Source organism: Megalops cyprinoides, chromosome 7, assembly GCF_013368585.1.
Source record: "Megalops cyprinoides isolate fMegCyp1 chromosome 7, fMegCyp1.pri, whole genome shotgun sequence".
Lineage (NCBI taxonomy): Eukaryota > Metazoa > Chordata > Actinopteri > Elopiformes > Megalopidae > Megalops > Megalops cyprinoides.
This window is the reverse complement of record NC_050589.1, coordinates 23269562-23292566: the sequence shown is the minus strand read 5'-3', so window position 1 is coordinate 23292566 and position 23005 is coordinate 23269562. Positions and strand designations below refer to the sequence as shown.

At 40.4% G+C, this 23005-nt stretch overlaps 2 protein-coding genes across 7 annotated transcripts in view; both read right to left on the bottom strand.

Moving 5' to 3' along the window:
• Window positions 1–250: 250 nt before the first annotated feature.
• Window positions 251–19166, bottom strand: LOC118780628 (inter-alpha-trypsin inhibitor heavy chain H4-like). 3 transcript variants are annotated; one of them, XM_036533236.1, is made up of 27 exons: window positions 19108–19166; window positions 18308–18384; window positions 16265–16428; window positions 15880–15984; window positions 14816–14978; window positions 14466–14576; window positions 14170–14298; window positions 13864–13980; window positions 12622–12790; window positions 11195–11317; window positions 10661–10842; window positions 10224–10403; window positions 9804–9931; window positions 9304–9467; window positions 8537–8578; window positions 8048–8062; window positions 7785–7805; window positions 6680–6715; window positions 6476–6505; window positions 6037–6078; window positions 5648–5686; window positions 5208–5255; window positions 3523–3651; window positions 2788–2959; window positions 2057–2205; window positions 1264–1348; window positions 251–483 (listed from the first exon to the last, which is right to left on the bottom strand). In XM_036533236.1, the coding sequence occupies exons 2-27, from the start codon at window positions 18380–18382 to the stop codon at window positions 369–371; spliced, it is 2733 nt and encodes a 910-aa protein (XP_036389129.1). In that variant the 5' UTR covers window positions 18383–18384; window positions 19108–19166; the 3' UTR covers window positions 251–368. The 3 variants fall into 3 exon arrangements, with proteins under 3 accessions (XP_036389129.1, XP_036389130.1, XP_036389131.1); XM_036533237.1 differs by lacking the exon at window positions 19108–19166 and adding an exon at window positions 18501–18531; XM_036533238.1 differs by lacking the exons at window positions 6037–6078; window positions 19108–19166 and having other exon boundaries at window positions 18308–18430.
• An 823-nt stretch (window positions 19167–19989) lies between these two features.
• The window catches only part of LOC118780625 (serine/threonine-protein kinase WNK2-like), a 50616-nt gene continuing 47600 nt past the window's right edge, over window positions 19990–23005 (bottom strand). For all 4 annotated transcript variants that reach the window (XM_036533226.1, XM_036533227.1, XM_036533228.1 and 1 more), the window contains one exon: window positions 19990–22644. In XM_036533226.1, the coding sequence (XP_036389119.1) occupies window positions 22300–22644 (345 nt within the window). In that variant the 3' untranslated portion in view covers window positions 19990–22299. The remainder of the gene's footprint in view (window positions 22645–23005) is intronic.

Below are 23005 nucleotides of genomic sequence, written 5' to 3'. Positions count from 1 at the left end.
TGCGGTGTTCATAAGTTTTAGGTTACTGTCATGTCCGTACAGATTGGGAATGGAAATTGCATTGCAATTTGGACTACAGTCATAAACCTGCTGCTGTTTACATACAATACAAATCCACATTGGATATTTACAAAAGCTACTGTCCTTCATTAAGGCAGAGCTTAAGGTGCTACAACTGCAACATAATCTTAAATTTGGATATTCCTTAAAAGTTGAGCAAACACAATGAAGACCCAGGACACAAAGAAAATAGCTACAACAGACTATTTCTTGTATTTAATTGAAAGTCCCATACAACTCCGCAAGCAATGGTTCCATAATGAGCTATGGTTGTCAAGCTGTGCTTTTATCACTTCTTCCACTTCTCCCTACAGCTGGGAAACTATGACACTTTGTAGAGACTCCAACACAACAGAGCTGAATGGCACTAGCCAACAGTACACTGTAGGTTTGGTGTGGGTGCTGTAGTCCACCATTGAATCCCTGAAACAACAATAACAAGTCAACAGAAATGATGAGTGTCGTGAAAAAAAAGTTGTTTCAAGATTTCTAGTGCAGTAACAGTAACTTTTACCTCTCTAGTAAAGCAGCACAACCTAATGATACATTATTTAAATTTGTACCATGTTCTGTCATAACGGCAGCACTTTTTTTTTAAATAACAAATGTATATTTATAGTATATGTATAAAATTATGAAGAATAAAGAATATTTAAAATGCCATTGCCCATTGTTTAATTTGAATGTATAATTATTTTTTCTTAAGAAGCCCTATATTATGTGAGAAAGTTTGATTTTATGCTCACACACTTTTCAGTATTTACGATTATATCAAGAAGAGGTAAACAAACCATTGTTTGACTTTCTAGTAAATTAAATGATGCAAATGTTTTAGACATGTTTTCATGTACATACACAAGAGGTGGTGCAAAATTCATCAGCCAAACATAACCTACAAACCATGATTCCATGAATTTTGTTTATTTAAAATAAAAAAATAATAATTTCCTAGAACTTTAAACATTTTTGTGTTTGGCATGGTATAGACACTTTAAAAGAAAATTGAAAAACCCAAACCTGACAAAAACACACACAGGTAAAAGCACAAATAAGCATAACCATGAAGTGCCAACAGTGATGTACTACATCAATGACTAATTTAAAAATGTTTTGTCTGGGGATATTACAACATTCTTTAAATTACGTGTATGTCTGAATGCACATTCTGTAAAATTATTTTATTACAATGGAAGTTGATTTTACCTTGTTCCAAGTACTTCTTTACCCAGGATTTTCAGTTTGGCCACTGGTGTTGTCTCCTTAAGATGATATGAAACAGGAGCCTGGCCTGTAGTGAAAAACATATTAAAATAGTTATTTTAATTGTACAAAATAGTTATTTAATTTCAGAAGTACCTTACGGTCCTGATGTCCTTTCAACCCTTAAGTGATAAATTTATTGTAACTTAAAGATGTTGTTCCTTACATTTAATGGTATCACGATATTGAAAAGCTTGACATTAACTTACTAACTGCTAAGAACACAAACTAATTAGATATCGTCTTGTGATTTCATAAACCACTCTGGGCTTACTCTTAAGCAAAACCCAAAACATATTTCACCACTTTTCCATCGCTCTATGAACTGATGCATCATATTTTCAAACCAGTCTCAGTCATCTAAAAGTATAATACAGACCACAAATGCATTGCTAAGGTATTATAATGCCTAATTTTTGTAAACTAAGCAGACTGGTCTTACTGTAAAGCATTTGAATGTACATACATTTTAGCAGTATCACAACCTGTTTTACAACCTATATATTACAACCCATTTAATAAATGCAGTTTCTTCAGTGTATTTCACAGAAGCAGTGAACAGCAATACATGAGCATAAACACTAAGAATGTAAGAGTGAACACAAATGTGAGCTGTATTCAAGAAATAAACAGTAAATGTACAATTTAAAAACTTAGTAGAATGTGACCGTGTGTCTGTCTGGCTGTGTGTGAGTTTGAGTGGCAGGGAATTCAGGGGGTGCAAAGGTCCAGTCACCCATTATTCCTGTGGCATTGGCAATAGGTGCTTGGTGTCTGATGGCTGGCCACAGGAAGCTGTCCTGGCTCTTCTTGTGCCGTAGGATGTCAACACGCATGTTTCCAGCAGCCACCTCCAGCACCTCCTTCTGCAGAGCTAATGTGATGCTGCAGGACAACAACACAGTTTCACATTCCTCGTCGCAGTCCAACACTGTTCAAACTGTTGTCACACATTACATCACAAACTAAACAGGATGTTGCTGTTTTAGCCAATTCAGCAGATGCCCTTATCCATCCAGGAAATCTTACATGGATTACGATGTGATGTCTTACTCATTCCAGGACCATGTAATACAAGTCAGGTTTCTGCCTTGGCTGTATGTCAGTAATTTAAATACCAGCCACTAGGAGAGGTTTGTCTCACCTACTGCTCAAGAGTGACTGCCCTCAGAACATCATTAGAGAACAACTTTTCTGTTAGCCCCTACACCTGCTTACTTATTTGTGTGTTTTAGTAAAAATGAAATGAGTAGCTCCTCAAATTATATGTTTGTCTACTCTTTAACATGATAGAGGAAAAAGGTAGGTCAGTGGAAATGTGCCTGAAAACAGGTCTTTAATGAAGCATGTTAAGTAAAATACTGTGCTGGGGAGTACAGCAGCAATATTGTTCCTCACTTCTACCCTGTTCAATACTCCACTCTGGAATGAAAGATTGTGTATGAATGTGAAATATATGAGCAGTACCCATTACAGTGCTCAGTTGCAGCATAGCTAGTCCAGGAGATGAATCTTTCTTTCCCTTCTTGGGTCACCTTGATCCCAGTGCTGTTTGCTTCAATGTGACATTCATCTTTGTAGTGAATTGCAACCCTGAGAAAGTCTTCCCCTTTTAACATCTCAGCGTTGATGGAAACTCCTTTTAAAAGAGCAGAGATTTTAAACTGGCTCAGTGATCTGTATTACACACAAGTAACCTGCTGACATCTCGTCTTGATTGACAGTCTGCTTGTTGAAGATCAATCTCTCAAATGATGTTGTACCTTCCAATCAAGTCTTGACTTGATTGGAAGGTAAACTATAAACTGCAATGTGGTATTTTAATACAATTTCAGAATCACAGAACAGAATCATAATTCATCATCAGTGTAACAGTCTTGCAAAAGATTTATGGATTATTTGCTAGATGCAAGTGTCAAGGCACTAAATGCAGCACAATAGTAGAAAAAAATGAGAGGGTGGGGAAATATAAAGGTGTTTAAAGACACGATGAAAGTTAAAAAGAGACTCCCTTGTTCCCAGGTTGACAAACACTTCAATGGCAAGGAAGCTAGAGAAACGACAGAGGGACATGACTATGGGACATTTCCCATAGCAATGCCTCCTATCCCAGGAAGGATAATTACAGGGTAAAGATGAATTTGAAGTGAAGATGTTTATGGTTCTTCAATGAGCCCTAAACATGATTGGTGAAAAACTCACCTGAGATAGGGTCAGACAGGACTTTTAGGACGAGCTTCTTGGGAAGCGTGTCAACAAAATTTTGGGGAGCTTCAATTTGAAAACAGAGTGGGGTATTCTGCCCCTGGGCTGGCATTAGGACTTTTAACACTGTGAAGGAGGAAAAATCACTGAAGAATGATGCAAATGTTACACTTGGAATAAGAATTTAATAAAATGCAATTATGAACACAAAATATTTTATTTGTAAGGGGAATACTTGTAAAAAGTTATGAATGTATCCAAAAGACAAAATATGAATAAAACACACGCTAGTAGTTATAAATAAAACAGGACATGAGTAGTTATAAATAAAACTATTCTTTTTTCAAAGACATTAGTAGCATGCTCGTCTTGCTTTAGCCTTAATGACTGCTTCTGTGCATCATGAAAGACTGTCTACTAATGTCTGGTAGAAAGCTTTTGGTATTGTGCTTAGCAAGTGCCAATACTGATAACAGCCATCTTGGCCTTGCCCTAATTTTGTGTTCTAGGCTATCCCAAAGATGTTCTGTGAGGTTGAGGTTGGGGCTGTGTGCTGGCCACTGCAATGTTCCGATGTTATTCTTTTCAAACTATACAATCAAATCTATTTTCTTGCAAACAGCTGGGTGGCCCATGACCTTTCATAGCATGATGTATTTGCTTGGTTTCCTGGAGTCCAAGTGAAGCCTTGACAAAGAGTTGTGTATGTGTGTGTATATACAGTATATTGGTAAGGCAAACCATGTGATCAGTTGGTGATTTATTCACAAAGTCAGTATGGGAAAAGGGAAGTAAGCTTTAAAAAAACTTTGACATGACCTCTTGATGTTGCTGCTCCCAATGCCATATAACATCCTACAGAGGTTCTCTCAGCGGCACTGTGCAGTCTGACAGATCTAGGGAAATATCCCAGGGAAGTGACCATTCCAAGAAGCCTTTTTTTTGCATTCAGGTATTGGCATATTTACTATGGCTTCAGTTTTGCTTTGATCTGGATTCAAATCATCCCTTGTGGAAACATGTTGGATTTCCTCCAGTCCTCTATTGATTGCACATGTCTGTGTTTAGTTATAAGTTCTTGACTCTTGCTCTCTTCAAGAACTGCTTCAGCCTGGCATCGTGCTACTCATCTTGTTACCAATAGAAGTATTTCAACACTTTTGGTGCCTTCAAGCAGCTGCCTCCTTCAATAGAATACTTCTGATGCTGAGATTACTCTAAGCCTCAAATGCTGTTGTTGAATGAACAGAGACAAGAGCTTTCTTCATTCAGTTTCAGTTGCCAGATGCCACATGCAAGATGCCAGATGCTTTGAGCTTACTTGTAGGTGATAACTGTTGTATATTAAGATTGCTTTGATCTCAAAATGCCTGATGATTTATCCACAGTGACAGTTCAAGAAAATCTCCTAAGAAATTCTCTCGATCATCTACACATTCTCCATTTCTTCAAGCTGTTTTCAACATGATTGGAATTGACATTGGTATTTCTAACACCTCCACCACCATCAGCACCACCAAAAACCTAATCCTCTAAACCCATCCTCTTTGAGTAAAACATAGATGATAATTCAGGTTTGGTGTCTGCCAGCAAAATCTATCTACAGTACACCACTGACATTATTATCACAAATAATTTCTTCTTGTCAACGCCTTTCTTATGAAAACAAATTTTTGACTTACAGTTTGCCTTTGGCATCAGTCTTGTCACAGTTACTGGAGGCGGAGTGTCTGAATAATGACAAAGGGATGCAGGTAAGTTTACGTTTTAAGTGGTCCAAAGCATGCATTCTAACATGCAGATTCTTACATTAAACAACACCAGGTAATGCTGTGAATGTAGAACAAAATCACAAATTCAAATACTTAATACACAGATGTTAGGTCTGATCTAGAATTGAATTGATATCACCTTTTGAAATCAGTATTAACATTTAATATCAGAAATAATAACTCACAATTTTGGAACTAAAACATACTTGGCTCAAAGCAGCTATAGAGTGTGATAACAGGCTTCCTAGCTAACGGAATATTCTTAGGATAAGAGGGAAAGTGTGACATTATAATCATGAATAATTTCCTCTTGTTCATCTTAATACATTTAAAATGACATTTTTACTTACTGGAGACCAGTACTCTTCTGAGCTTTAGTATTGGTACATCTGAATAACAATAAAGGGATGGAGGTAAGTTTACAATTAAATGGTTCAAAAACATGCATCCTAACATTCAGAATGTTGCATTAAACAACACCAGGTAGTTGTTCAAAATGGGGAAAAAACTAATTCAGATATTAACTGATCTGAATATAGCTGTTAAGTGGTTCCTCTGTTTGTAAACAGCATTTTGTAGTTGGCAGTGTTAAATAAAACTTGCTTTCACTAGTTGAGCTGGTTTTATTAGACAAGCTGAAACTATCTACAGTTCTCCAATTAAGTGATACATTGTAATCATGAATAATTTCCTTTCATCTATCTTAATACCTTTAAAATGACACACATTTTTTACTCACCGGCGCCCACTATTCTTGCCACCTTTCCTGTGCTTGGTGCATCTGAATAATGATAAAAGGATATAATGATGGAGGTAGGTGTACATTTAAGGGGTTCAAAAACATACATTCTGACATGCAGAATGTTGCATTAAACAAAACCAGGTAGTTGTTGAAAATGAAAAAAGGTCATTTGTATAGAAATTTGTATAAACGGAGTGCAGTGTGCTTACTTATTTTCTTCCTTTGTGACAGAAAGAAGCAGTCTGGGTATGACACGTATATCTATGGTCCTATAAAATTTATCTTGGCAAAATCAAGAGTAATGAAGAAATACAGAAAGAAATACAGACTCAGACTTAACAGTTTAGAGCTAGGCAGCGAGCTACAAGAGAGGGGCTGATTGCTGATCTGGCGTCATATTGCTAACAGAAATGGTAATTTCATTGGGCTGGCTCACCATGATGTTTCAGCATTGGTGCCGACTGCCCTAATGGTAGAAAGAATAAGTAGTGAATATAACTACTCCTGGAAACTCACAATGCAGTTTCCTCAATTAATACTTACCATCTCCCAGCTAACCAGAGAGATGCAAGAGAGGGACTGATCATTAATTTGAGGTTATTTTGTTTACCGAAATAGGCAATTCATTGGCCTGGCTCACCTCCATGTACCTGTGCATGTGCTGACTGCCCCAAGCCTATAAAGAATAAAGAATATAATTACTGCCGGAAACTCACCATGCATTTAATACTTGCCAATTCCCAGCTAATCACTTAAGTTTCCCAGATCATTCCCTGAGTACTACAGGTATGAGAGCTGCTGAGAAATTTGGCACGACTGACTTAACTGGACATGGCAGAAGCTGGTGTGCTCTACCATTTGACACGGTTGTCCATTTGAGGCTCAGGAGGGTGAGTGTGAGTCACTACAGATATCATGTGATGGGTGCGATACTGTGAAGCGGTTCCAAAGAAGTTAATGGTTCTGCTTATAGATATTGAAACCATCTTATCGTTGTCGTGGGATTCATGGTGAATCATGGCGCTATGATTCATACCTGTAACTGCAGGTGACAGGTGACACAATCATTTATTTGTAGACGTATTTTCTTGTGGGCACAGTAGGGCTAGGTTATATGCATGCCTATGGTCTGGAGCTGAGGGCTGGCAATGTCTATAGGATTGTGAAAATTATCTTGGCTAAATCAAATATAGAATGAGGCATAAGATTCAGAAGAAGAGAAGAGAACTACAAGAGAGGGACTGGCCACGGAACAAAGCATGCAAATGTATCATGACATGGATGGGGATTGGTTGTTTCACCAAAAAAGATATCAATATCACTGTTTTTTTTTACTGCTTTTCCCTAATGCACTAATGCAATCCTCAGATACACTTGCACGCACTCAGTGATTATCTTTGTACAAGTCACTGTGTGACTTAGGCCAACTGTAGCACCAGTTAGAGGATGGGCACTACTCCACCACTGTCGTCCACTGTCAGCACCGTCAACTTGTAGGTGCCTGACACCTCCATCTAATTTGTCCCAAAGTTTTCCATCTTTTTATTCAAATAAACTGAAGATGCAAAATAAATTTAGGTAGAGAGGTAATGTTATTGGTCTTGCTGCTTGTCTGAACTACAGTGCAATTTAGAATTCCTGGTAAAGTTCACATCCTTCACTCTTAATGGTAAAGAATCAGTCCATGTTTGATTTTTCATTCTAAATATTATAGGACATAGTTTATGAAAGATGTTTATACTTACGTTTATACAAATGCTGGACGCCTTAAATGGATGAAAAAATGGACAGACAATAGAATTACTACTATTACTCTCATTAAATAGAGTAATACAGTGTTACTGTAATACTGTAGTCCTGGAACAACAATAATTGCTCCCCAAGTACAGCATGAACAGAAATGTAATGTGAATCTCCCAGTCCTCTTCTGTGCTTGCTGTCTCTTTGATTGACCCATCTAATTTAGTATTTTCTTGGAATGTGATGTTTAAAACCACAAACTACTTACTGTGTCCCCGAAGTCCTGCACAAGAGACAGAGGAATGCAAATGATTAGAGCAAAGCAGAAAACCCTTACAGTCCCCAAAGGGAAAATCTGTCTTGCAGCATTCACAACGTGAAGAACAAAGATGACACACATAGCACTGTACAATATACACCATGTTAAACAACAATAGATTACACTGTTTATATAACATTAGCCAGACACATTTCATATTTGAGCATATTTAGCTGTTGTAAGGCAGTGACACGATATTATAAATTCTTTGGTCTGTGGAGAAATTATATGAGAAAAGAAACATCATTTTAAATGTTCCTGGTCACATAATGTAAACTGTGTATTTACTGAAATCAGATGATTCGTCCATGAAAGAATTTAATATTGCCTTTTCTCTCAGCCTCTAGCTTTTTTGAACATTGGTCATATGGTGTAGGGAGGATGCTCTTGGGGAACAAGGGGTCAAATTTGTTATCAAATACATGACTCTGTACTCACCAGACTGCTTGCGTAGTTGAGCCTGGTGACCAACGTGACCACCTGCAGGGGATGGAGACAAATGACAGTTACTTTGCCAATTATTTATTCCAGTTTTTACTTACCTGCTTCCTTTGTAACAGAAACAACATGCTATAGGGACATGTTACCTTCCAGTTTAAGTCTGGTCTAAGTCAATATTGTCTACAGCAGGGGTGGACACCCTACGGCCCCTGGACCGCATGTGGCCCTTTGGAGTTCCGTGGGTGGCCCCTGAAGTGACTGCTACAGGAAAAAAAAAAATCACATTCATTATGAACTTGATAAATGTCGTGATCAAAATGTTATTGTTAGGTTCTGTCAAATAGCTGAAATGCTGTTATAGCACAGACAAACTCCATGGTACTCATCCACTAGCAGTGTGCAGGTTACTGCTGTCTTCTCACCAGATAAAAAGAGAAAATAGCTATTCTGTAAGCTCCCATTATGTGAGGAGAAAAATCAAATAGATTTTGCAAAAATGAGTACATTGATCATAAGTAAAAGAAAAGTCACAGATCTCTGTAAGATAAAGGAGTTAACTTTTTGACAACATTTTTTACTGTAAATAACCCTGATAAATTCACCTACTCTGGGTGAAAAGCTGGCCACTTAGGGTCTATGGTATTGTAAAAATTATCTTTGCCAAATTGGGATGAAGCTGAAATACAGAAATGAGGCTGAAGGCTCATAGCAGAGCAGGGGGCTACAAGAGAAGGACTGACAGTTGTCTTGCACCAAACCCTTGCCTTGTGACCTTTTCCCCTCCTCTGGTTTGTGGGCCACCTGTGTGTCCTCTCCCTCAGGCTTGGTGACCACCATTGAGGTGAGTGGGGTCACGAAGCTGTAGCTCAGAGAGAGAGCCAGAGCCCGCTCTCTGGCTGCCTTCTTCTGCTCCCCAGAAAGCAGCACCCTACAGGCAAACAACACCAAAAAAACCCACATGCACACAGACAGTGCACTAAGCAATTCTTATATAATTGTAACTGAAAAAGGGCATTTACACACATACACACACACAACACACACGCACAGTACAGACACAGTATTGACCAAAGGAGAACATGTGCACTCAAACACACACAAAGTGCTTAGAAAAAGCAGAAAAACAGACAAACACAAGGGAGGACAAACATGCTCACTGTAGAGCGAGTGTGCACATACACAGCACCGGGGAGCACAGACTGCACTGAGCCAAGGGAGGACACACAAAGAAGTTCACACAGGTACACGTCAGGAAGTAACTCACTCTCTTTCCAGCAACTGCTGTACAGTAAGGTAAGCCCACAGTCTCTGGATGTATGGCTTAAAGATGTAGTGGTCAAGGCTCCTGTCACTCTCAGGAAATGCTTCATGGTATGTCACTTCATTGTCTCTCTGTAGAAGAGTTACATGCTTGGCTCTCAACTCTGACAATTCACAAAACGGGAACTGCTAAAGTTGTGAGCACCTATACAACACAAGTATTGTTTTAACTTGCAGTTGCTCTAACTGATAGTATCCACTAAAACACTTGCAAGTATATCCTTGAAGTATATATATATACTTGAAGTATATCTTTTGAGTAATTTCTTCTACAAGTAACTTATGACAATGCAAGTATCCAGTTCTACTTCTGACATTTCGTTCAGTGGGTCATAAGTAGAAAAAAAAATAGATGTGATCTCACCGATTTAGCTCTGACTTCTGCAGTGAGTGTTTCCAGGTCATTGTCAGTGATCTGACCAGCAACCACAATCTCAGAACCAGCATAATACTGGCTAAAGTTGGTCTGGGTGACATTGGCAACACCAATGTAATTCATCTGGACATCAAGCAACAGAGGAGAAGCCACCTCCTCATAGAATCCCTGCCATATGAAAACACACATCACACCTATCACTGCAGGGCAGGAGTATGGTGTTTTGATATCCTGAACAAAAGCTGGACGATGCTTCTCTGAAGTAACTTATTGTGACTATTTTGTTGATTCAAATGTGATGCTTCCTTCAGGCACTTAGTTCTTCATCAGTCGGACAGGAAAATAAATTGCAGGAGCGGTGGCTTGTCTGATATTCTGGCGATTAACGACTTTGTTGTCATGGAGACCTGAATGGGTGGCAGTACCTGCAGCTGCAGGGCTGCATCTGAGTCCTCGTAAATCCTCCTGGCCAGGCCACCGTTCTCTAGCGCCATCCTCTCCAGGAAACTGTAGTCGACGTCAAAGCCGAACCCAAGGCAGTACAGTGAGTATCTGTTCCGGATGGCCTGTTTCACATTCGCCTGGATCTTATCCAGATTAGTCACACCTGTGAGAGCAAAAGCCACAGTCAGGTGGATCACACTCCCCTACCACTACACCAGGGGCAACCTGTTAGCCGCTGGCCTCCACATAAGGACAGCCTCTGAGTTTAAATATTATCACCTGCGCCCGTGGTGAAAGGCACAGAGCCTGCTAAAGATCCTCAGACAGGATGCGAAAGAATTCAATAGGCCCATACCCCCTGGTCTTGAATTGCGGAGTAGCCATTGGTGTGGCACAGCGAAGGCCCATCAGACTGCCAGTGTCTCAGAGCCTTAGCCTTTCAGCGTGTCTGTTTGCAGTGTGCTAGTGCTGCTAACATGGTGATCAGTGTATATGGTCCGTGTTGGGTTCGGTACCTATCGTGGGGTCTCCATCAGTGAGCAGGATGATAATGGAAGCACTTCCCTCTTGAGCCTCGGATTCCAGAAAACTGGACAACATCTGCACCCCTTTCAGAACTGCCTCGTTGATGTTTGTCACTGCAAAGACAAAAAACACCAAGGGATGTTCTCACGTTCAGTTTATTTTGGATATACGAGACACACCCCCACTCAGCTGACCTTCAAAAGTTAATTGATAAATGCTGAAGATGTACAACCAAAAACTTTCCATTAGTGTTATTTCCCCCTAAACCTAGTGCCATTTAACTACATATATTTTCAAATGTAAAGCCATAAATGTAAATATAAATGTAAAGCCATTAACGGAGGGAGTTTGAAAGAGCACATTGTGGTTACTGGTAGCCATGACTGTTGTTCTCCCGTTTCCATTCCAGGTCCAGTTCTACAAGTTTTGAGGATTTTATTGCACAGAGGCATAGGAAATTCTCATTAGTCCACTAGTTTTTTTCCAAGGGAATGTTTCCCAGGACAAAAGTAAAACTGGTGACAAAAACCTGGATGTAACATTTCCAGTGACTGACTAGTGATCTACAGAAGCCATGAATTGCAAAAAGACCAATCTTTGGGATACCTATATACATGAGAAAGTATTTTGTACAGATAAAAATGTATTTATCTTGCCATTGGGAGTTTTTTATACAGTAGTCATTTAATATTATATAATGAGATTATTTAGTATAATGTCAATATCCTAGAATCTCTTGTAACAGAGCCCAAATCTGGTTGATATTTGAATTTGCAGCAATGGTATGAAGTTTTTTGAAAATTTTTCAGTGCATAGCGGCCATCTTGGAAGAATTACAGCACCATTCACTCCAGTATATTCTCAAGAGAAAACAGCACAGAAACACATATTACACTAATTATTTTGATAGTACTTGTTTAATTTCTAGAGATATAGACTTCTGCACAGATAGAATTTACATTACTTGTTGCAAAACTAAGTTCCTCATCTTCTACTAATAATACATACTGTAGATGGATGGCTAGATGGCTTGCAACCCCATATCCGACATTCTAATGCCACATTGTTCTGCATTAGCTAGAGAAACCAAAAAGCCCAACATGATGTAAATTGTATTCTGTTCCAAGACAACTCATACTTTGGACAAAATAGTTTCTCATATGTAGAGAATGTACCCTATTTGTCTGAGATGAATATACATAGGTAATATTTCTGAGCGACAGATTTATACAATGTGACTCAGGGCCTCTGTGGGGGGTCAGAGTGGAGCTTTGTCAGCAGCTGTCTGTGGAATTAAGTACTAGTGAGTGTGCCTGGGGTTGATCACTGGTCAAGGTCCCCTCAGTGCTACCTCTGGACTGATGCACAAACAACATGTACTTGTGGATTGGTGAAATTACAGCAGAATCTTTCTTACTTCCTCTGTCTTTAATTCCTTCCACAAACTTTCGTGCCACTTCCAGGTTGTGGGAGTTGACAGGTACTAATGCGGGCATCCAGGTGGTCACATGGCCATTAAACTTGATCAGGCTAAAATAATCATCCTCATGGAGATCGCCCAAAATCTTCATCATCGCCTCTCGGGTCTAATCAAGAACAAGAGCAACCATGACATTCTACATCTCCAATGACATCCAGCTTTGGGTGACACTCTTAGGCACCACATGATTTTAGGTGCTGTTAGGTACTGTTACTGTGCCACACACTAATAATACATTGAAGTACACATTACTGGTTCTAGGTGCACAAGACCCATGGCCTCAACCATCCTACCCCATTAATTGTGTTTATTTGCTGTCCTTTACGTAGCCATGTGCTATATGAATACATTACATTATTGGCATTTAGCGGACACTCTTATCCAGCGTTAATTCCGGGTTAAGTACCTTGCCCAAGGACAGCAGTGCCCCAGAGGGGAATCAAACTGGCAACCTTTTGGTTATGAGTCCTGCTCCTTACCACTATGCTACATTGCTGCATTTTGGGAAAGAGATAATACTGCTATTATCATTATTTCATTATTGCATATTGTTTTATTATGCTTTTTGCAGAGTAAGATTATTTGCCAGCTAACTGATGAATGAATGTGTTTACAGCTACACTGGGAGAGCATGTTCACACTTTTTTTTCCCATTTTTACATTTTCTCCCCAATTTTGAATGGCCAATTCCCCAAATTCTGGAATGTCCAATTAGTCATCATCAATGTTCGGTCCCACTGTACAACCCCCACTGTCAATCCAGGAGAGTGTGGACAAGCACATGCCCTCCTCCGAGACACATGATGTCAGCCGTAACTTTTTTCACACTGCGGTCCACAAGCTAAGCTAGCACAGAGAAGAGACGGAGGAAGACACTTTGTATGCAGGTTTGGCACGTGGACCACAGGCACCCGATTGACCAGCAGGGGTCGCTGTTGCTAATGGGACCGAAGCCCTTACTGACATACCCACCCCTATCCCCAGCGGGGAGCTCCCGGTCACTGTCGGCTAGTGACACGGTTGGGTTCAAACCCGGGCCGTAGTGCTCAGTCTACACTCAGAATGAGTGCCTTTACCAACTGAGCCACTCGGGAGCCCCAGCGTGTTCACACTTTGTTATGAACAGGAAACAGGTCACCTCTTGACTGACGGACAGAATGCCTTGTGGAAGTTCAGTACCTGCTGTATCTTTGTGCCTCTCATGGAGCTGCTGTGGTCAATAATGAAAATTACATTTTTGGGAATTCGGGTGAGGTCACTGGGGGCGAAGTAATGTACAAAATACCCATCCACCACCTGTGAGAGCTCAGTATAGAAGAGACAAAAAGAGAGGGTGGGAACAGAGATTGAAGGGCAGGGGAAAAACAAGGAGAGAGAATGAGAGAAATGACCACCTTAAGGTCATCAGTCTGTATGAAAACACCAGTCAGGTGTAGACTGCGTAAAGGCCAAACTTTAAACTTTAGCCTGGAGCACACTCTTCACCTGCACGTCTCCCTGTGATTTCGGCCTGTTGACGTCATAGACGACAAGCAGTTCCCCGCTAAGTCCCTTCTCCTGACAGCCGAAGCACTGCTGTTGCTGCTGAAGGGAGGGGGAGAAGTGCACGTGGACCTGGTAATAGGCGGCAGGATCCAGAGATATTAGGAGAAACAGACAGATAGGGAAAACAGGGAAAAGGAAGGGGGGAGATGGAGTCCGGATAAGTCCTAACAACTGCAAGGACTTGGTTCGAATACATCTATGTGTCGACGTTTTCCTTTTGGTTACCAAGGGAGTACCTCTCTGTCTGATTGGGTGGTGTTAACGGCGCTTGCCAGGTCATTGGAGGTCAGGCTCCCCTGTGTTTCCACAAAGAGGATCCCCTGCGGCTCGAATATCTGCACATCGATCTTCCTCACAAGAAGAGCCAAAGACAAAACATTACTGGCCAAGCCTTTGGACCAAGATAAAGAAGTTGATCTTGAGGGCTAATCCAAACTGTCACACTTGCATATAATAACGGCCAGTATAACTGAGCAAGGTGATACACAATACACCTTAACCCCTCTTTGTCTACCTCCATGTCCCTCTCTTTATCCATCCATCTCTCTCTCTCCCTGCCTCTGCTATCTCACTCCCAGGCACTCACACTGAAGTGTTTGACAGGCTGTTTTGGCCTGGCTTTGATCAGCAGCTTGTACTTCCCCAGAGTCCTCTTCAGCAGCTCCTCATAGGTCAACGTAAACGTCACTTTGCTAAGTGCAGCCACCATCACAGAGGTCCTGAATTCCTCCAGCTTTCGCCCGACAGCACTGAGAGACAGAAACACACATGAAGCATATCCAAGCTGTATACTGACTCGCTGAAGGGGCAGCTTATGAACAGATGATCTGTGCGTAGGAGGTGTGATGCGTTTCTGAGTTTCAGGAACCTTTTGTCCCTCTAATAGGTGGGAATTGAAATGACATTCTGCATTATTTATTTATTCATTAATAATTTGTTTTATTTTGTTTTTATCCATATATTTTATTTAGAAGAAGGATGGATGCTGTGAAATGCTGTAATTTGTTCATACTGGCATATTGCTGTATGCATTTATTACTGTTGTAAACAGCTTTAGAAGTGGCTTTGAGGTTGGAAACAGGAAGAAGGAAAACAATCATTAAGTGACAAAAGAGGGATGTAATTGTACTTTTATACTTTTATACGTCACCTGTGCTTATCTGTTAACTCGCTGAATGCTGCTAATAACAATGATAGATTTTTAGATTATCTTCCTTTTTCATATATTTGTCCTGCATGTACCAATCTATGGACAATGTTATAGAGAGGGACAAGACACACTGTACACATATACATAAGCACTGTACACATGAGATAAATTATCTTATATTTTAGATTCTTCAAAGTAGCCAAAAATATTTTTTATGAATTTTTTTGAAAGACGTTCACACATAGGCATCAACTTCATTATTTATATTTGTCTAAGAAACAAATTTCAAGCATTTAAGCAGAAATCTTTAGATGAACATGTCTTTGAATGCATTTGAATCCCATTATTGTCTAAACCTTTGGTACTGTAACTGGTACTGTACATTCACCATGCAAGGATGTGTCCGGAAATTTATTACGCTCCAGATTATGACGCATGTACATGAACAAAGATAGACAGATGTAGACACACACAGCCACTCCCTAATGTGTTCTCTGTACCTGACCAGACCAGCACTCTGACCCCGGCTGACCGCTCGGCTGTACTGCTGTTGGGCCTCCTCCTTCTTCTTCACCACCCCGTCGTATGCTTTCCCATCAATAGTCCTGTACCACACACAACAAGAACATTGAGGCTTGGAGGCTGTTAATGTTGACTCAGAATTATAGTATGGAATGTCAATGGATGACTGTGCATCCATTGTCCTTTTCATTTCGAACCCATTCCTGCTGAAGAGCAGTCAGTGAAGGCTAATAAATAAAAAATAAACAGCATAAAAAAATAACAGCATAGGTATGGTAAGATGAGCAGGCAGGAATGAATGGCATATATGGTGGAGGGGAGAGCGAAATACATAAAAAGAAAAAAGAATTAGAGGGAACGCACATGGTGAATTTGCTGATGAAGGCGTTCTTTGGCAGCTCCACATGGAAGTCCACCTCGCGGGACTCGTTGGCACGGTTGGCCACTCGGCTGGTGATGACAGTAATGGCATAGCGGCTGCTGACCTCTGACTTTATGAGGAAGCTGTAGATATCCAAGTCACTGGTCTAGAGAGAAAGACTCGTTGACCACCAAGAGCAGAAACGAGAGACACATCGACCACACTCTTCCCTGGACCCTCCCCCCCATCACTTCATGGTAACTTTAAAACTAAACGGTACGTTTAAAATAGAATTGCTCACCTGTAGCCCTGCCCCTAACACACATATTACACAAATACTTCATCATGTGTATCATTTTATGATTCAATAATAATGCATACATTTTTTTTTACTTATTACGTTATTACTAAAACAGCTTAGCAGCTTTTATCATTTTGAAAGAGGAGAAAACCCTCTGAAGTGAATCTTCTGAGGTAGTATTATACTGCCCTCTATTGGTTAAAGATTAGTATTCATAATGAGTATTGATGGCTCATGTCCTCCATTAAAAAAATAACTGTGGCTGTTCAACCACAGGAGGGAATGAGCCTTGGCTTCCCCAGAGAACAGTACCTTTCAGTACTGAACGTAAACCTGCCCACGCTGCTTAGTGCAAAGTGGATGGGCTGTCTCTTTGCCTGTATATTTGTCCTCTATAGCATTTATTGTCCAGGCTGCCTGTTTTTGTAGCTGCCACTATGGTGTGTAGCTACTGTACGCATGTTTGGCAGTCGATGAGTTCGTGGGCAGGCAAGGCAGGGTGAGACTGACGGGGGTGGAGGAGGACTCTTCTGTTTGACTTTTGTACTCTGAAGTACGTACATAAATAAAACCTTTTGCACTTGCAGCTTTAGATTCAGTGCATTTTGCAGACAAAACAAAAGCTCACTACTCCATACGGAATGGTTAGAATTAAAAAAGCAATCACTTGATTTCAGAGGATGTTGAAAATCAGTGTCTTAACAGAACTGACAGATGGCTGGGAAGCACACCAGCTGAATATAGCAGTTATGGCCACTGAAGGAAAGAATACATGTTTGTCAGAACATTGAATGGATAATTATGATGTAACCCCCATCCCCCTCCACCCCTAACTAAAGAATAAAATGCCCAAACCTGTCCTGCAGTTCCAATACTGAATTCAGTATATAACACTAAACATCTGAGGGGACTTTGCACCCCAAGCAAAGATTTTGCAATTTGTTGTCATTTTTGTGAACATTGCAGAACATTTCACTGATTTTTCTATTTTTTAAGAATATATAATATAAGGGATGTGTGCTTTCTTTGAGTGTTGCCTGTGTGGCTTATTTTATTTAACAAAACTTATTTCCTTTTAAAATTCCCCACCAGAAAAACATTTGAGGAAAAAAGATGTGTGGACTTTCATTTTGATAAGAATTTGGTATTTTGGTATTATATGGTATTTTGCATTCTTTGTTGACTGACAGCCACACAGTCGTAAAACCTCACATTTTATGTATAGTCACCATAAAAGTATTTTCAGAAACTTAATAAATAAATCAGTCTGCCGCTACTACATTATCACTGTATGAGAAAAACAGAGCCACAGAAAGCCCCTGATGACATTGTGGCATTCCTCACCACCATTCTCCTTAACCTCTAGAACTATGCTGTCTCAGGACAGTACTTCATGGATGAGCTATCGCAATAAACAATCTTCATACCCAGGAGTCTCTCACAGAAACCAAGTGATCGTAGAGAACCTGTTGGTGATGCTCACACGCACCCATGCACATTCGATGGCTGATGTTAATAGATTTCACCCAAAACGCTAATAACAATCTTAACAAAACTTATTGCGACTCTGTCAGACAGTAAAACGATCAGAATAGGTATGCTGATACTAGATTAGCCACTGGGGGGCAAACAGCCCTGAGCATCTTCACAGCCATGTCCATCCCATGGTCCACTGGTGCACTTTAATTGAAGGTATGCCTTGATATGTGTCCGTTTCCCTTGCGTGTTGCAGCGACGCCCTTACCTCCTGTCCTGCCAGTCCACGGAGGGAGGACAGAAGAAGACTGAAGAGCAGCACTCCTTGACCAACTGACACCATGACTGCAGTGTTAGAACCAGAGACACAAATACTGTGTCATTTTAAAGCACAGAGGGGAAAGTCGTACACAAAGTACACACTACCGTGTTAATAATTGACGTGATCCTTAAAATCATACCGGCGAATGTTTCAAAGAACCAGTCGGTTTTGTTTTTACCTTTCGATTCCCGACACTATTTTTTGTATGTCGGGAAGGGGGGTGGGGTAGGCGTATCTCTGAAAGGACATTTATGGCAGCATGCCACTTTTCCTTGAATTATCAAGGTTAGTTATTGAAGCATCTAGGCGTGCAGCGGAGGCAACCTGGATACAATGTTTGAAGATGATCCATTGCTGAACATTGGTTAAATAACCCACAACAAATACTGAAAGTACAATATAACGTTCCCCTAACGTAATTTTAATAATGAAATGGGTGTTTTAACTAGATATTTCGATACATTTCATGAGTAGGTACGTTATTGTTCGTTGTTTTCCAGCATTGAGTGTAGTTCAACCTAGCAGGAAAGCCTAGATGCACTGCGTAGCACATTTGTTTGCTGGAATACAGGTCGCAATTAATATCTAACATTCTACAACTCAGTGTGACCGTTAGCTATTAGCAATCTCTGTCTGGCATAACTGCATATACCATTTTTCATTTGCGGAAATGTTCTGAAATTAAGTATTTTTAGATTAAGGATGCACCCTGTGGGCAAATACTGTGAAAAACACATTCTGCTTACCGTTGTGTTTCTTGAAGACGCATCCGGGAACTGACCAAAATGATGCAAACCATCTGTTATCATTTCCCATAACTTTATTAAGAATCGTGGATCAGCACATTGTTGGATTACAGGCGGGGGAAAATGATAGGTAGAAATATTTGTCGGTATTTGCTGTGTGTGTGGTATATTTAAAAATCGTCACAAAATGTATTTGAAAAATATGATTTATGATTTCCTTATGTTATACTGTGATTTATTTTTGTTTTTGTACATAACTGATATTTCCACGGAAATGGAATGTTCCTTCCAATGAGGATTTAGAAGGGTATTTAAGTTGGACGTTTGCTGTCGTAGGGTTAGGCAACAGGTGGATGTTAACAGAACCAGGTAGACAGAAGTGATTTTGAATTCTGAACCGGTTCGTTGTTTTCATTATGTTTGCTTGTTAGTTGGTCCTTTGCATGTATTTGGCAGGGTGGGCACGTGTAAATCAATACTTCGCTTGGGTCGCACCAATCGTTTGTCTCCCGTTCCACAAATCCACTAGCAGCACTTTATGCAGATGCAGTGTTCCTCTAAGCTTACAAAGTAAATACAACTTTTGTCAAACTATTTCACAACAAGAATGACATTTTGTATGAAATTTAAAATACAACTTTTAGGACTGTACAAATTGTATTGGCTGATGAATAATGTAGTGGGTAAGCTTTGAATGCACAGAAATGCATTCCTCATCATAACCAGTCAGAAATCTATCTGTGTGTGTGTGTGTGTGTAGCTGACAAATTTGAATGCTATGCATGCTTTCATTTTCATAAATGTTACAGTGGACACATTGTCAAGCACAAAATATGTTTATTTATTTCTTTAAACATGTACAATCTTTGTGACTGAGTGCTGCTGACCGGGCCAGGAAAAGCAAGAGAACGCTATAACAGGCAGAAGCAATCCCACACAGAGCTATTGTGCAAGCATCAATGATTCTGAAAAATGCTTCTATGTTTGCTCCAGAAGCATACAGACATGGATGTAAAATAGAAGATGTGAGAGAACAGAAATCTCTTACAACCAAACGTATTTTGCCACAGCAGAAGATTCTGCGTAAGATTCTATAAAAATCCAATTCAGACCGAATTGATGGAGTAATATACAGAGGAGTACAGCAGGATCAACACACAAAAAAGGTAACATAAACTGTAGAAGATCTGTACAATTCACAGCTTGGCAGAACAGGACAAGCCTTTCAGCATGTTGCAGTAAATTTCACAGCAGGAAATAACCTGCCTTGGCCTTTGGACAGATGAGTTTCCAAACCTTTGACCATGGATGTTTGTGACAAGCACTTTTGGTCAAATGAAGCCATCTGTCATCACAGCTGCAGGCTGTCACTGTAATTGTTAACCTTGTGCCATACTCAGTTTTTATATTAATTTTGAATAGCTGCACTGAACAACAACGGAAAAAACAAAACAGAAACTTAAATGTGTAGCCTCTCTTCTGCAATGAGAGATGAGAGATGTGTCTTAGTATGGATGAAGGATTAGCAAAGTCAGTTACACTGGCCAAACACAGTGCACGAGAGTACAGAACGTGAACTAAGCAATACAGGGACCAAAACTGTGACTGTGAGAGGTAAGTGCATTCTATTCAGAGCTAACTGGCCACCATGTTGTCTAAGAATGATTCCAACAAGAAAAAAATTATGCTGTGGCATTACTGGTAACAGCCCTGCAGTTACACACGCACACCATACCTTTTTAACTAAGTGATAACACTGCTTCACATAAAATTTTACAAAAAAAAAAAAAAAAAAAAACCCAAACACCCACACTTTAACAAAGGTCCACTGAGTCATTTTTGTTCAAATGTACGTATTATTGAGAACTCTTTCTCCAAAATATTTTGTGCGTATTATCATGCGTATAGTGTTGTCAGTTACATAGCCAGGCCAAGTGTACCTTGTTTCAGCCTGTCTCTCTACAACAGGATGAATTCAGAGGACAGACTAGCAGCATTGAAAGTAAGCTTACGTGTACATTTAACAAAACAGCAGTAACTTATACAACTAAATAAAAACTGGTCATTGCACTGCCCTTCAAAAAAAAAAAAAAAATACAAAAGAGATTAAAAAAAAATCATCTTAAACCTATCCGTGCTCAAATAACGTACACCAGTGAATGCATTTATTTCCACTGACGGCCAAGTGTTGAACTCAACACAAAAGCGAAACAAGATCCCGGTGCTCATTTCTACAATAAGGCTTGTTGCAAGGCCACTACGAAAAGCTTTGCCAGTTGTTGAAATTGCACTTATATCTTGCACTGCACAAACCACAGCGCTACGTTCTCCCCACACATCTCCCCAGTGCACATCTCACTTTTTAACGCTGCATCCCTGACTACAATGGCGAGTGAGAGCAAAATTCCAGGACTCTCCCCACCACGACTTCCATGGCTCTCTCAGTTTTGCCCTCATACACAGACGTGGCGAAAAAAGAACGGCTGAAATACATGATTTTATTATTTAAATAACAACATCTACAGTGTTTATATAGTGCAGTGCTGTAAGAGGGGCGTTTTGAAAGTAAAACACAAAATAATGTTTTAATGCGTTAAAAATAAAGCGTCGAGTCAATACGAAATAAAACTCTTTCAAATGTTTACATGCTTCTTCTCAGGGAGGGGGGCCTGAAAAGCATTGTTCAAGGCACTACACTCTTGCAGGGTGACTCACCTTAAGTACAAATTCAAGTTAATCTAAATGTCTCAGTATTTCCAGTGCTAGTGTTTTAAAAGGAGCATCAAACTGTAATAAGATGGCTGCAGTCGAGAAGTCTACGATGGCCTAAAGCAAACGGTAACAGTGGATCTTGAGTGAAATTGTTTCACAGTGATTGCGAGACACAATGTACAATATGTGTGTGTGCTTGTTCAGGACCAAACCCAGCAGCACATGGGGTATTATGTACACGCGCACACAAGTTATATATACACACACACACACACACACACACAAGGGTTATATACACGCACAAGTTATTTACACGCACACATGTTATTTACAAGCAAACACACTCCAGAGTAAAGCTTTGAACATATGGTTCTGGGACAGAATGATGCTAGGTAGCCCACATGTGGGAAACGTTGGACTTAGACAGAGTGAATCAGTGTAGTCCTTGTGTTGGAAACACTAGACTAGGGCAGGGTGAAGCTAAGTAGTCCTCATATTGGGGCTTGGTGGGCTCACAGGGTTTTGCAGGGGTACCGGAAAGACCTGTAAGCCAGGATTCCCAATGGAGGGGAACGGCACGGCCCCTGGAGTGCCCAACACTCCCACGGGGCCCACGGGACCGGCCATGGCGGGCCACTGGGGCGCGTACATGGGTGCAGGGAGCACTCCTCCGAAGTGGCTGGTTGGTACTATGTACCCAGGCTGCACGCCAGCCTTGGGGTTGCTGCTCATGGGTGGTGGCATGGCGTGCGCCAGGGCCGCTGTCATCGGGCAGGAGAGGGGGAGCTGGTATGTCATCGCGGCTAACGGGCGGGGGCACTTCACCTGGAGAACAGAGGCATGGCACCAGTTCTGTTATACCTCATTAACATACTTAAGACAGTAGGAAAATAAGAATCTTCATTACACTTCATTTATTTTAAGGACGCCCATATCTAGGGTGATGTGTGGGGTAAATCGAACACCATTTCTGTTTGTGTTTTTACCCCCAGAACATGTAGCCTCAACCACCAAGCCTCCAGAGTACTATAAATGACAGTGAGGAGCATCTATGTATCTAAAGGTGCCTGACTCAATTAATGTGTGCTTTCTATCATCATCAAAGCTGACATGAGGCTGTGTCATTATTTGTATTGAATGTCCATCACTATGTCAGCCCAGATGCTCAGTTTTAATGAGTGATTTT